We start from the raw sequence: 15301 nt of genomic DNA on the forward strand, positions 1-15301 counted from the left end.
GGATTTTCTCACAAGGACCTGCCCCTGAGGACCCGCCCACAATTACCTACCCACAGGACCTGCCCTGAGGACCTGCTCCCAAGGACATTCCCTGAGGATTTGCCCACAGACCTGACCACTATGACTTGTCCCAAGGAACTGTCCCCAAATACCTGCCAACAAGGACCTGTCCCAAGGACTGCCCCAAGCACCTGCCTACAAGATCTGCCCCCAAGGACCTGCCCCCAAGGACGTGCCCAAAAGAACTGACTCCAAGAACCTCCCCACAAGGACCTCTCCCCTATCCCCCTCGCCCCCGTGAACCTTCTCACCAGGACCTCTCCCCCGCCCCCGTGGACCTACCCCAAGGAAATACCTTAAAGGACCTCCCCCAAGGACCTGCCCCAACCCCACCCCATGAACCTGCTCACAAAGATCTGCACCACCTAGGACCTGCCCCTGTGAACCTGCTTACAAGGACCTGCCCCACACCCGAGGACCTGCCCCAAGGACCTGCTCCCCACTCCACACAAGAACCTGACCCCATGGACATGCCCACAAGGACCAGACCACATTAACGTACCCCAAGGACCTACCCCCAGGACTGCTCCAAGCACCTCCCAGGAGACCTGAACCCAAGGACTTGCCGAAAAGATCCTACCCTGAGGACTTGCCCCCATGGACCTGCTCCAAAGACTTAACCTAATAACCTGTCCTCAAGAACCTCCCATAATGACCTGCCCTCACGGACCTGCACACCAGGACCTGCTACAAAGGACCTGCTCCACAAGGACCTGTCCCCATGGATCTGCCATCAAGTTCCTCACCACAAGCTCCTGCCCCAAGGACCTGCCCCCGTGGACCTGCCCAAGGATCTACTCCAAGGACCTGTCTTCAAGGACCTCCCACCAAGGTCCTGTCCCCATGGACCTGCTCACCAAGACCTGCTCCCAAGGACCTTCCCCAAGCACCTACCCCAAGGGCCTGCCCACAGAGACCTGCCCACAAGGACCTGCCCACAAGGACCTGCCCACAAGGACATGCCCACAAGGACCTGCCCTAAAGAACCTGCTTTTGAGAACCTGCCCACAAAGACCTGTCCCAAGGACCTGCCCCCAAAGACCTGCCAACAAGTATCTGCCTCCGAGAAACTCCTCCAAGATTTTGCCCATGAGGACCTGCCTTCAAAGAACTGTCCCAAGGACCTGCCCACAAGGACCTGCTCCCTGAGGACCTGCCCACTAAGACCTGCCCCCATGGACTTCCCACCAGCACCTGCCCCCTTGGACCTGCCCACAAGGACCTGCCCAAAGGATTTACCCACAAAGACCTTCCCACAGGACCTGCCTCCAAGAAATGAGGACCTGCTCTTAATGACCTGTCACAAGGATGTGTCTCAAGGACCTGACCACAAGGACCTGCCCACAAGAACTTGCTCCCTGAGGACCTGCCACAAGGACTACCTTAAAGAACCTCCCCCAAAGACCTCCCCCCAAGGACCTGTGCCCCACCTCCTGTGAACTGGTTCACAAGGCCCTGTGCACCCTAGGAGCTGCCCCTGTGAACTTGCTTACAAGGACCTGCCCCGCCCCCAAGGACCTGCCCCAAGGACCTGCCCACAAGGACCTGCCCCCAAGGACCTGCCCCAAGGACTACCTTAAAGGACCTCCCCCAAAAACCTCCCCCCAAGAACCTGCCTGCCAGCCCCTGTGAACCTGTTCACAAGACCCTGGGCACCCTAGGACCTGCCCCTGTGAACCTGCTGACAAGGACCCGCCCCGCCCCCAGGACCTGCCCCAAGATCCAGCCCTGAGGTCCTATGCCCATGAACCTGCCTCCTAGGACCTGCCCACAAGAACCTGCTCCCTGAGGACCTGCTCACAGAGTACCTGCCCCCAAGGAACCACGTCCAAGGTCCTGCCCTTGATAACCTGCCCCTCCCCCCCCCCCATGCACCTACCCCCTCCCCATGACCTGCCCCAATGATCTACCCCAAGATCCTACCTTCAAGGACCTCCTTACCAGTACCTGCCCCCAAGACCTGCCCCAAGATCCTACCTCCATAGACCTGGGAACAAGAACCTGCCCCAATGGACCTGCACACAGGTCCCTGCCCACAAGGATTTGCCCAAAAGAACAAGGATTTTCTCACAAGGACTTGACCCTGAGGACCCGCCCACAATTACCTACCCACAGGACCTGCCCTGAGGACCTGCGCCCAAGGACATTCCCTGAGGATTTGCCCACAGACCTGACCACTATGACTTGTCCCAAGGAACTGTCCCCAAATACCTGCCAACAAGGAACTGTCCCAAGGACTGCCTCAAGCACCTGCCTACAAGATCTGACCCCAAGGACCTGCCCAAAAGAACTGACTCCAAGAACCTTCCCATAAGGACCTCTCCCCTATCCCCCTCGCCCCCATAAACCTTCTCACAAGGACCGCCCCCCCTCTGTGGACCTACCCCAAGGAAATACCTTAAAGGACCTCCCCCAAGGACCTGCCCCACCCACCCCGTGAACCTTTTCACGAAGATCTGCACCACCTAGGACCTGCCCCTGTGAACCTGCTTACAAGAACCTGCCCCACCCCGAGGACCTGCCCCAGGACCTGCTCCCCGCTCCACACAGGGACCTGACCCCATGGACATGCCCACAAGGACCACACCACATTAACATACCCCAAGGACCTACCCCCAGGACTGCTCCAAACACCTCGCAGAAGACCTGACCCCAAGGACTTGCCAAAAAAATCCTACCCTGAGGCCTTGCCCCCATGGACCTGCTCCAAAGACTTAACCTAATAACCTGTCCTCAAGGACCTCCCTATAATGACCTGCCCTCACGGACCTGCACACCAGGACCTGCCACAAAGGACCTGCTCCACAAAGACCTGTCCCCACGGATCTGCCATCAAGTTCCTCACCACAAGCTCCTGCCCCCGTGGACCTGCCCCAATGATCTACTCCAAGGACCTGTCTTCAAGGACCTCCCACCAAGGTCCTGCCCCCATGGACCTGCTCACCAAGACCTGGTCTGAAGGGCCTTCCCGAAGCACCTACCCCAAGGGCCTGCCCACAGAGACCTGCCCACAAGGACCTGCCCACAAGGACATGCCCCCTAGGACCTGCCCTAAAGAACCTGCTTTTGAGAACCTGCCCACAAAGACCTGTCCCAAGGACCTGCCCCCAAATACCTGCCCACAAGTATCTGCCTCTGAGAAACTCCACCAGGATTTTGCCCATGAGGACCTGCCTTCAATGAACTGTCCCAAGGACCTGCCCACAAGGACCTGCTCCATGAGGACCTGCCACTAAGACCTGCCCCCATGGACTTCCCACCAGCACCTGCCCCCTTTTGCCTGCTCACAAGGACCTGCTCACAAGGACCTGCTCACAAGGACCTGCCAAAAGGATTTACCCACAAGGACCTTCCCACAGGACCTGCCTCCAAGAAAAGAGGACCTGCTCTTAATGACCTGTCACAAGGATGTGTCTCAAGGACCTGCCCATAAGGACCTGCCCGCAAGGACCTGCCTACAATAACCTGCTCCCCTAGGACCTGCCCCGCCCCCCGAGAACCTTCCCCAAGGACCTACCCAGAAGGACCTGCCCCCAAGGACCTGCCCACAAGAACCTGCTCCCCGAGGACCTGCCCCAAGGACTACCTTAAAGGACCACCCCCAAAGACCTCCCCCCAAGGACCTGCCCCCCACCCTCTGTGAACCTGTTCACAAGGCCCTGGGCACGCTAGGACCTGCCCCTGTGAACCTGCTTACAAGGACCCACCCTGCCTCTGAAGACCTGCCCCAAGGACCTGCCCACAAGGACCTGCCCCGAGGAGGATTTTCTCACAAGGACCTGCCCACAAGGACCTGCCCAAAAGATTTGCCCACAAGAACCTTCCCACAGGACCTGCCTCCAAGAAATGAGGACCTGCCCTTAATGACCTGTCACAAGGATGTGTCTCAAGAACCTGACCACAAGGACCTGCCCCCAAAGACCTGCCCCCAAGGACCTGCCCACAAGAACCTGCTCCTCGAGGACCTGCCCCAAGGACTACCTTAAAGGACCACCCCCAAAGACCTCCCCCCAAGGACCTGCCCCCCACCCCCTGTGAACCTGTTCACAAGGCCCTGCGCACCCTAGGACCTGCCCCTGTGAACCTGCTTACAAGGACCTACCCTGCCTCCGAGGACCTGCCCCAAGGACCTGCCCACAAGGACCTGCTCCCTGAGGACCTGCTCACAGAGTACCTGCCCCCAAGGAACTACGCCCAAGGTCCTGCCCTTGATAACCTGCCCCCCTGGACCTACCCCCTCCCCATGACCTGCCCCAATGATCTACCCCAAGATCCTACCTTCAAGGACCTCCTTACCAGTACCTGCCCCAAGGACCTGCCCCAAGATTCTACCTCCATAGACCTGGGAACAAGAACCTGCCCCAATGGACCTGCACACAGGTACCTGCCCACAGGATCCTTTCCTCAAGGTCCTTCCCCCAAAAACCTGCCCCAAGTCCCTGCCCACAAGGATCTGCCCCAGGAGGATTTTCTCACAAGGACCTGCCCCTGAGGACCCGCCCACAATTACCTACCCACAGGACCTGCCCTGAGGACCTGTTCCCAAGGACATTCCCTGAGGATTTGCCCACAGACCTGACAACTATGACTTGTCCCAAGGAACTGTCCCCAAATACCTGCCAATAAGGCCCTGTCCCAAGGACTGCCCCAAGCACCTGCCTACAAGATCTGCCCCCAAGGACCTGCTCCCAAGGACCTGCCCCCAAGGACCTGCCCCCAAGGACCTGCCCAAAAGAACTGACTCCAAGAACCTCCCCACAAGGACCTCTCCCCTATCCCCCTCGCCCCCATAAACCTTCTCACTACAACCCCTCCCCCCCCTTGGGGTAGGACCTACCCCAAGGAAATACCTTAAAGGACCTCCCCCAAGGACCTGCCACACCCCTACCCCATGAACCTGCTCACAAAGATCTGCACCACCTAGGACCTGCCCCTGTGAACCTGCTTACAAGGACCTGCCCCACCCCCGTGGACCTGCCCCAAGGACCTGCTCCCCGCTCCACACAAGGACCTGACCCCATGGACATGCCCACAAGGACCAGACCACATTAACGTACCCCAAGGACCTACCCCCAGGACTGCTCCAAACACCTCGCAGAAGACCTGACCCCAAGGACTTGCTGAAAAAATCCTACCCTGAGGCCTTGCCCCCATGGACCTGCTCCAAAGACTTAACCTAATAACCTGTCCTCAAGGACCTCCCTATAATGACCTGCCCTCACGGACCTGCACACCAGGACCTGCCACAAAGGACCTGCTCCACAAAGACCTGTCCCCACGGATCTGCCATCAAGTTCCTCACCACAAGCTCCTGCCCCAAGGACCTCCCCCCCCCCCCAAGACCTGCTCAGAGTACCTGCCCCCAAGGAACTACCTTCAAGGTCCTGCCCCTGTTAACTTGCTCACATGGACGTGCTCCCTCATTAATGACCTGCCCCAAGGATCTACCCCAAGATCTTACCCTCAAGGACCTCCTTACCAGTACCTGCCCCCAAGAACCTGCTCCCTAGTTCCTACTTCCATTGACCTTGGAACAAGAACCTGCTCCAGTGGACCTGCACACAGGTACCTGCCCACAGGATCCTTTCCCCAAGGAAAGGATCTGCCCCAAGTACCTGCCCCTGAGGACTGCCCATGATTACCTACCCAAAGGACCTGCCCTGAGGACCAACTCCCAAGGACCTGCTTTCAAGGACATTCCCTGAGGATTTGCCCACAGACCTGACCACAATGACTTGTCCCAAGCAACTGTCCCCAATTACCTGCCCACAAGGACCTGCCCCCAAGGCCTGTCCCCAAGGACCTGCCCAAAAGAACCTGCCCCCAAGGACCTGCCCAAAAGAACTGACTCCAAGAACCTCCCCACAAAGGCCTGGACCTACCTCCAAAGACCTTCCCACATGGACCTGTCCCTAAGAAATTGCCCCATGATTTTACCCAAGAGGACCTGCCCTCAATGACCTATCCTAAGGACCTGCCTTCAAGTACCTCCCCACAAGGACCTGCCCCTGTAGACCTGCCCACAAGGACCTGCCTCCTCAGACTTGCCCTTGGGAATCTGCACTTGAGGACCTGCTTACAAAGATTTTTCCCAACGACCTGCCCCCAAAGACCTGCCCCCAAGAACCTGCCTCCAAGAAACTTCCCCGAGTTTTTGCCCACAAGGATGTGCCCTCAATGACCTGTCTCAAGGATGTGTCTCAACGACCTGACCACAATGACTTCTTGAAAAGAACCTGCCTCCAAGGACCTGCCCTCAAGGACCTGACCACAAGGAGCTGCCTCCCAGGACCTGCCCACAGTGACCTACCCCTAAGCACCTGTCCTAAGGACCTGCCCACAAGACCTGCCCACAAGGACCTGTTTCAAGAACCTGCCTCCTAAGACCTGATCACAAGTACCCATGAACAAGGACCTGCCCCTGAGGACCTGCCCAAAATGACCTGCCCACAAGGACCTGCCCTGAGGAACTGCTCCAAGGATGTGCCCCAAGTATCTGCCCACAAGACCTGCCTCTAAGGACCTGCCCACAAGGGCTTGCCCACAAGAACCTCCTCAAAAGAACCTGCCTCCAAGGACCTGCCCCCAGGACCTTCTGCTGTGGACCTGCCCACAAGGATCTGTCCACAAGAACCCGCCTCCATGGACCCGCGAACAAGAACCTGCCCCTAAGGACCTGCCCACAAGTTCCTGTCCCCAAAGACCTGCCCAAAAGAGCTGACTCCATGGGTCTGCCCACAAGGACCTGCCCCCAAGAAACTGCCCCGAGGTTTTACCTACAAGGACCTGCCTCATTGACTTGTCCTAAGGATGTGCCCCAAGGACCTGCCCACAAGGACCTGCCCCAGAACCTGCCCAAAAGCCCTGACCCCAAGGACCTGCCCACAAGGACCTTTCTCAAGGATCTGTCCCAAGGATCTTCCAACAAGGACTTGCCCCGAGGTCCTTCACTAGAAGACCTGCCCCAAGTATCTGCCCACAAAACCTGCCCCCTAGAACATGTTTATAAAGACCTGCCTTCAAGGACCTGCTTCCCTGGATCTGCCAACAAGGACTTGCCTTGAGAATTTGCCCATAAGAACCTGCCCCCGAGAACTTGCCTTCAAGGACTTTCCCACAAAGACCTGCCCCAAGGATTTGCCCACAAGAACCTGCTCTCAATGACCTGTCCCAAAGACCTGTTCCAAGGACCTTCCCCCAAGGACCTGCCTACAAGGACCTGCCCACATGACCTGCTTCCCTGTCCTTGTGCGCAGGTTCTCGGGGATGAGGATGCAGGTCCTTGTGGAAAGTCCTTAGTGTCAGGTCCTTATAGACAGGTCCTAGAGGTAGGTCCTTCGGGGCAGGTCCTTAGTGGAAGGTCCTTGTGGATAGGTCCTAGTGGGCAGGTCCTTGTGGGGAGGTCCTTGGGTTCAATTCCTTGGGAAAAGTCCTGCCCCCAAGGACTTGCCCATAAGATCTGCCTCCAAGACCTGCTCAAAAGGACCTGGCACAAGGACCTTCCCCCTTGGGGCTGCCCCCAAAGGACCTACCCACAAGACCTGCCCACAAAGACCTACCCCAAGGATTTGCCCCCTGAGGACCTTCACCAAGGACCTGCCTGAAAGACCTAACCACAAGACCTACCTTCAAGGACCTGCCCACAATTACCTGCCCACCAGGACCTGCCCACAAGGACCTATCCCAAGGACCTGCCCCCGAAGAACTTCCCACAAGACCTGCCTTCAAGGACCTGCTCACAATCATATGCCCATGAGGACCTGCCCCTGAGGACCTGCCCCACACCTACCACCAAGGACCTGCCCAAAAGAACTGACTCCAAGAACCTCCCCACAAGAACCTGTCCCAAGGACCTGCCCCCAAAGACTTGCTCACAAGGACCTGCCCCCAAGAAATTGCCCCCAAGGTTATGCCCAAGAGAATCTGCCCTCAATGAACTGTCCCAAGGACCTGCCTTCATGTTCCTCCCAACAAGGACCTGCCCCCCAAGGACCTGCCTTAAGGCCCTGCCCCTTGGAACCTGCTTCCCATGAGGACCTTCCCACAAGGACCTGCCCACAATACCTGTTTCCATCAACCTGCCCACAAGGACCTGCCCATGAGGACCTTCCCCCGAGGACCTACCCACAAGACCTGCCTTCGAGAACCTGGCCATGAGGACCTGACCACAAGGACCTTCCCCCAAGGACCTTCCCATGAGTACCTGCACACAGGTTCCCTCAGGTTTCCTGAGGACCTTCCCCGGAGGACTTGCCCTGGAGGACCTGCTCTTAGGACCTTTCCCAAAACCTGCCCCCAAAGACCTGTCCATAAGGACCTACCTTCTTCAGCTAGGCTCCCATTTCCAAAGTTTCCAGAATCTCCCCCAAAGAGTTCTATATGGGAACTACACACACACACACACACACACACACACATACACACACACACACACAGGAACAGAGAGAGAGAGACAAACAGAGGGAAACAGACAGATGGGGAAGGGAGGGATGTAAGATGTGTAAATGTGTTTATATGCTGTGTGTTCACATGCTTGTGTGTGTGAATGTGGGCACATGCATCCCTGGGATGGACTCTACCCTCCAACTGTGGGAGCTGCTCCCTCCTTGATGAATTAGCACATGTGCTGATGAACATTCGTGGAGATGAGAGGACAGCCTTAGATGTTGGTCCTTACCCTCTGCCTTGGGTCTCTCTGCTTCTTTGTGTGCCAGGCTGTCTGGCCTATGAGCTCCTAGAGACTCCGCCTCCCATCTTAAGGTAGGGACACTGGGAAGATAGACCCACAGTCTCATGGCTGGTTTTACTTGGGTGCTGGGGATCTCAGGTTCTCACACTTGTTTTACTCACTTAGCCACCTCCCCATTCCAAAAATCAACCAACCAACCAACCCACCAGCCAACCACCCACCCACCCACCCACCAACCAACCAACCAACCACCAACCAACCAACCAACCACCCACCCACCCACCCAGCCAGTCAGCCAACCACCCACCCACCCACCCAGCCAGCCAGCCAGCCAGCCAACCACCCACCCACCCACTCACCCACCCACCCACCAAACAACCAAACAGCCAGCCAGCCAACCAACCAACCACCCACCCACCCACTCACTCAGTCTTTCATAGCACAATTTAAGTTTCAGGATGTGACTGCTTCCAAGGCCACATAACTGTCTGTGGAGCTGTGAGAAACTTAGCTAAGGTTTCACAATGCTTAATTGCTAATTCAGAATTAAATGCAAAGTAGATCTGATTCGTGTTTAGCAGCCTCCCCCACGTTGGCTGTATCATTCCACCACACTGTTCCCTGGGTTCTGAACGCCTGTGCTGTCACCCCCTGCATGACGGGCTCAGACTCTAGACTATCATACGCTGTCAACTGCAGTAGCTTTACTGTGCATACACAATGTTTTCTGCTCTTGTAGAAACAACATAATTGGGTTATGGAATATGGCAACCTTTAATATTGCTCTTAATGTTACTTCTCTGCATATAATTATGAAATGATTGTATCTTTAGATCATATGGTGTTAGAATGACTGACTTGAGATTGCTAAAATAAAAAACCTTTTTGAATCAGTTTTGGCTTGGAATTCAGACAGAATTAAAAAAAAATAGAAATTGTCCTCAACATAACTGCCATTTTGTCCTACATATGTAAGCGAAACAGTGTTCTTAGGACTGATGACTATAAAATCAAAGTGTCATCAATGCAGACAAATATGAGACACTCTGTGTTCAGCAGTACCAACTATTCAATCAAAAATTAATTCTTTATGTAAAAGTAAACAATCCACTTCATCTGTATGCAAATTTGCTTTTACCTTTGCCAAATAAAATTATATGCATACCAAAGCCTTGTTTTTAAATTGGATAATTTATGATTTATTAACAGTAAATGTTTGACACCACCATAGGTAAAAGTTGGGAGTGTCTATGAGAGTGTTTGCGGAGAGGTTCAGGGACTGTGGCTCTGTGCCCTGGTCTGAGGTCTTGGGTTGAACAAAGGCGGGGTTGGGGACTGAGGGAGCATTGCAGCTGAGAGCTGGCACCCCTGATTTCTGCTCTGTCTAGATGTGAGGAGGTAAGTGGCCCCAGCGGAGAGCTGTCCCCCTCCCCCCCCGTGATAGACTGTACCCTCAAGCTGTGGGAGCTGCTCCCCCTGTGATGAACTGAACCTTTAAACTGTGGAAGCTGTTTCCCTCAGGATGGGCTGTACCTTCAAATTGTGAGAGATGCTCCCTCCCCTGGGATAGACTGCACCAACTGTGAACCAAAGAAAATGCTTCCCCTGCAAGCTTGCCCAGCGTTTGATCACAGCATTGAGATGAGTAACTAGTTACAGTATCCTGTAAATACAAGATGTATGTTATAACTAAAGACCAATGGGAAGCGTACATGCTTTAGAAGAACCGTCTTCAGAGCCTGAAGGTCTTCCGGAGGTGGAGACTATAGTGACTGTCAACTCACGGTTTCAGAGCCTGGTAAGCACGTAAGCCTGGGAGCAGAAACACTTTGATCAAGGAGAGAAGTTGGTTGGTTTTGGAAAGCTGCCTGGTCCATGTCTGTGGACTTTGGGGCTTTCATCTAACTTAGGGGGAAAGATGTCCCCTTCTACATCCATCCTAAGAAGGCCCAATCTTCGCTGTTTGGAGGCACCTTGAGAAACTCTGAGGTCACCACACCGCTTTTTCCACACACTTGACTGTAAAGCAAGAGATTCTGGGCCATGTCTTTCAGCAAGAACAGGAATTTGGATGGGTAGAAACAAGTCTGTGCTTGCTTGGAATTAAACTGGGTAACACTTTTCTGACAAAGCAACTTGAAGGAAGAAATGTTTATCTTGGCTCGTGGTTTGATGGCGCACAGTCTTCAACGCAGGGCCAGGTGGAGCGAGGGAAGTGTGAGAGCCATCGTGGTCACATGGCATTCACGGTCAGGGTGCAGGTGTTCAGCTCACGTTCTCCTCGAGAAATAGATTTCTTGTATTATTTTAATATGTGTGGGTGTTTTGCTTGCATGTTGTATATGTAGGACATCTGTCCTTGGGGCCAAGGAAGATCAGAAGGACGCATCAGAGCTCCTGAAACTTGAGTTACAAATGATTGGGAACTGCCTTGTCTGGTGCTGGGGACCAAGCATGGGTCCTCTGCAAGAATATCACGTGCTCCTACCTGCTGAGACACCCCTCCAGTCCTCCTTCCTTCCTTCCCTCCTTCCTTCCTTCCCTCCTTCCCTCCCTCCCTCCTTCCCTCCTTCCCTTCTCCCTTCCTTCCCTCCCTCCCTCCCTTCCTCCTTCCCTTCCTTCCCTCCTCCCTTCCTTCCCTCCCTCCTCCCTTCCTTCCTTCCCTCCCTCCCTTCCTCCTTCCCTTCCTTCCCTCCTCCCTTCCTTCCCTCCCTCCTCCCTTCCTTCCTTCCCTCCCTCCTCCCTTCCTTCCTTCCTTCCTCCCTTCCTTCCTTCCCTCCTCCCTTCCTTCCTTCCCTCCTCCCCTCCTTCCTTCCCTCCTCTCTTCCTTCCCTCCTCCCTTCCTTCCTTCTCTCCTCCCTTCCTTCCTTCCCTCCTCCCTTCCTTCCCTCCTTCCTTCCCTCCTCCCTTCCTTCCCTCCTTCCTTCCCTCCTCCCTTCCTTCCTTCTCTCCTCCCTTCCTTCCCTCCTTCCCTCCCTCCTCCCTTCCTTCCTTCCCTCCTCCCTTCCTTCCCTCCCTCCTCCTTCCCTTCCTTCCTTCCCTCATCCCTTCCTTTCTTCCTTCCTTCCCTTCTCCCTTCCTTCCCTCCTCCCTCCCTCCCTTCCCTTCTTCCTTCCTTCCCTCCTCCCTCCCTTCCTTCCTCCCTTCCTTCCTTCCCTCCCTCCTCCCTTCCTTCCTTCCCTCCTCCCTTCCTTCCTTCCCTCCTCCCTTCCTTCCTTCCCTCCTCCCTTCCTTCCTTCCCTCCTCCCTTCCTTCCCTCCTTCCTTCCCTCCTCCCTTCTTTCCCTCCTCCCTTCCCTCCTCCCTTCCTTCCCTCCTTCCTTCTTTCTTTCCTTCCTTCCCTTCCCTTCCCCTCCCTTCCCTTCCCTTCCTTCTTTTCCTCCCTCTCTTCCTTCCTTTCCTTCTCCCTTCCTTCCCTCCTCCCTCCCTCCCTTCCTTCCTTCCTTTCTTCCTTCCCTTCTTCCTTTCTTCCCTCCTCCCTCCCTTCCTTCCTCCCTTCCTTCCTTCCCTCCCTCCTCCCTTCCTTCCTTCCCTCCTCCCTTCCTTCCTTCCCTCCTCCCTTCCTTCCTTCCCCCCCTTCTCTGCCTCCCCCCCCATTTGTGCCATCACACTCAGGATTTTCGCTCTTTATTTGAATCTTTCTGCACACACCCTTTAGACACACCCAGAGCTGTGTCTACTGTTTGGTCAAGTTTCAGGTGAAGATCAACTGCCACAGACGCTTAGTTAACTTCTTTCTTGGGTAGTTCAGATGTGTTGGTTTGTGCTGAAAGTTTCAATCTTCCTCTTTTAATAAGTAGCCCAGGTCTGGGGATGTAGCTCAGCATAAAGCCCTTACCTAGCCTTGTGTGGCAGATGCCTGGCCTCCATCTCCAGCACCTATGGAAAAGAAAATAGTGGCCTGTGTGAGAGTTTTATTATTGGAGGAAGTTTAGGAAGGCAGCCTCGGACAAAAGGGCAGCTCTCTCGCCTGTGCAGAAGGAAGCTGATGTAATATTTAACCACCGAAGAGGGGCAGTTGCTTGGACAAAGTCTATCCAGGAAAAGAACAAGACCAGAGTTACTGTTCACTGGAGGGAGAAGTTCACGGGTCTGTTTGGATATTGTATAGTCAGTCATAAAAGACAGATAATATCATTGGTGATCAGGCTGTCTTCTTTACACTAGTCTGGTTTGGTTGTGAAACAGGGTAGGTTCAGAGAGACAGTGTTTGCCTCACCTCGGAGACTAGGAACTGTGCAGTCACCAGAGACAGGACCCAGGCAACATCTCACCATATCTGATGCTCACACCGTCAGATGTGCACCAGCAGGGCGGCACACAGAAACTGCTCCCAGGGTGTGGTCTCCTTCCCAGCACTGACATGTCCCACAGATGCAGAGAACTAGGAAAACATGTGCCCCAGGCCAGGGCATAGCAGAGCCTCAGGGCTGTGGAGAGAGCTGACATTAGGATTAAGTGTTGCTGTGGCTTGAGTGTGACTCCACAGCTGTGAGTTACTCGTCCCCTGAATTCACGCATCAATGGTATTTGAAGGTCAGGCCTTTAGGACACAATTGGGGACAGATGAGGTAGGTAGTCAGGGTGGGACTCATGATAGCATTAGTGTCTTTCTGAGAGGAAGAGAGATGTGGTCTGGTAGACTATAGTGTTCTTATATTGTGTCTGGGGATGGGACAGAAGGAAGGTCTTTACTAGATGTTAGCATGTTGATATTGGCTCTAGAAACCTCTGGAACTGTGAAAAAAATAAGTCTTTTCTGTGTAAAGAACTTAGTCTGTGGTTTCCTGTTAGCAAATGACCTAAGCGGTTCATCATCTGAAATGGAGAGTCTTTATATGGTTAGACTAAAAATAGTGTGTGGACCTGTTTCTATCCTAGCAACTTGAAGCCATCCTAGCAAAGTCGGGCTTCAAGCAGGTGGTAGCTATGCCAAGACTCCCTCCATATTTTGGGCAGTGCTGCCCTTTGCACAAACCTTGTTTTGGTAGGACAGAAACAGGACCACAGTGCAGTGTCATGTGTGACTATAGAAAAGCAGCTCCCCACATGACCGTGGCTTGAGAAGTGTGGACGTCGCTGTCATCATCATCATCATCATCATCATCATCATCATCATCATCATCATCTTCGGTCTGGAAGAATGAACCTAAAATAGAAAGACAGCTTGTTATTGTTCCATTAAATAGAGACTTCTACTTTCTGGAAACCTACAACCAAACTGCAGGCTTCATTTCTTGGACCTTTATTCTTCTAAACAAAGTTCAGCCCTGTGTATGTTATACTCTGTTAAGCACGGAAGCCCAAAGGTCCTTCTCTAACTAACCCGAGCCTGCATTCCCTACACTCACAGGCTGTTTCCTCTCATGTGGGACAGTCGTGTGAGGAGCCATGGAGCACAGCAGTAATCGCCCAGAGGACTTTCCGCTTAACGTGTTCTCTGTCACTCCGTACACACCCAGTACCGCCGACATCCAGGTGTCCGACGACGACAAGGCGGGGGCCACTTTGCTTTTCTCGGGCATCTTTCTAGGTCTCGTGGGGATCACGTTCACTGTCATGGGCTGGATCAAGTACCAGGGCGTCTCCCACTTTGAATGGACCCAGCTCCTCGGACCCATCCTTCTGTCGGTCGGAGTGACGTTCATCCTGATCGCTGTGTGCAAATTCAAAATGCTCTCCTGTCAGTTGTGTTCAGATAACGAGGAAAGGGTCCCGGACTCGGAGCAGACTTCCGGAGGACAGTCGTTCGTTTTCACCGGCATCAACCAGCCCATCACCTTCCACGGGGCCACGGTGGTGCAGTATATCCCCCCTCCCTATGGTTCTCAGGAGCCCCTGGGAATGAACGCCACCTACCTGCAGCCCATGATGAACCCTTGCGGTCTTGTACCTCCTAGCGGAGCAGCGCCTACCACGCCAAGCCCCCCTCAGTACTACACCATCTACCCTCAAGACAACGCTGCGTTTGTGGAGAGCGAGGGCTTCTCTCGGTTCGTGGGCTCTGGATATGACAGGTATGCTGGGCCCTGCGACGCTCCCCTCCCCCTCCCGTTCTGCATCACAATTGTGGTCTACGGCTATGTCTGGACTTTCCAGGCAGGCCCTAGGGACCGTAGATCTTTGTGCAGTCTGCCACCGCAGGGTGGTGGCAATGGATCGTGGCAAGTACACCTGTCCTTTGTGCTCATGTTTCAGGCCCGGCTCGGATGCTGACCAGCCTGAAGGGACGGAGATGGAAGAGGAGGACTGTGTATGCTTTTCTCCTCCCCCCTATGAGGAGATATACTCCCTACCTCGCTAGAGCCTGCAAAGCTGGCGAACGGACCTTTAAGCCCTGTGACATGATACTTGGAGAGTTTTATACTGTGATCCACAGAAGTTAGACGCCAAAGCAGCTCAGGCGCGATCTTAACAGATGTCATTCAAGGTGGGAAAGAAGTGTCCTGAGATTGCTAAATTGAGCTGCCCTGGGTAAATTCCCCTGTGCTCCAGTTTTGAATTTCTGCTAAGAAATCCTCTGCAGCTGGAAAGTCGCTCTGTGGTAGAGTGA

The 15301-nt window shown here is 54.4% G+C and overlaps 1 protein-coding gene across 1 annotated transcript; it reads left to right on the forward strand.

Moving 5' to 3' along the window:
* Positions 1-14139: 14139 nt before the first annotated feature.
* Positions 14140-15052, forward strand: Tmem174 (transmembrane protein 174). Its single transcript, XM_052159428.1, has 2 exons — positions 14140-14765; positions 14947-15052. Exons 1-2 carry the CDS (start codon positions 14140-14142, stop codon positions 15050-15052), a joined length of 732 nt encoding a protein of 243 aa, XP_052015388.1.
* Positions 15053-15301: the final 249 nt, after the last annotated feature.

The sequence above is a fragment of the Apodemus sylvaticus genome, chromosome 16 (assembly GCF_947179515.1).
Source record: "Apodemus sylvaticus chromosome 16, mApoSyl1.1, whole genome shotgun sequence".
NCBI lineage: Eukaryota > Metazoa > Chordata > Mammalia > Rodentia > Muridae > Apodemus > Apodemus sylvaticus.

Coding starts and splice junctions, on each gene's coding strand:
- Tmem174 (XM_052159428.1), top strand. CDS start 14,140: ATGGAGCACAGCAGTAATCGCCCAGAGGACTTTCCGCTTAACGTGTTC. Junction 14,766..14,946: donor GTGGGCTCTGGATATGACAG/GTATGCTGGGCC, acceptor CTCATGTTTCAG/GCCCGGCTCGGATGCTGACC.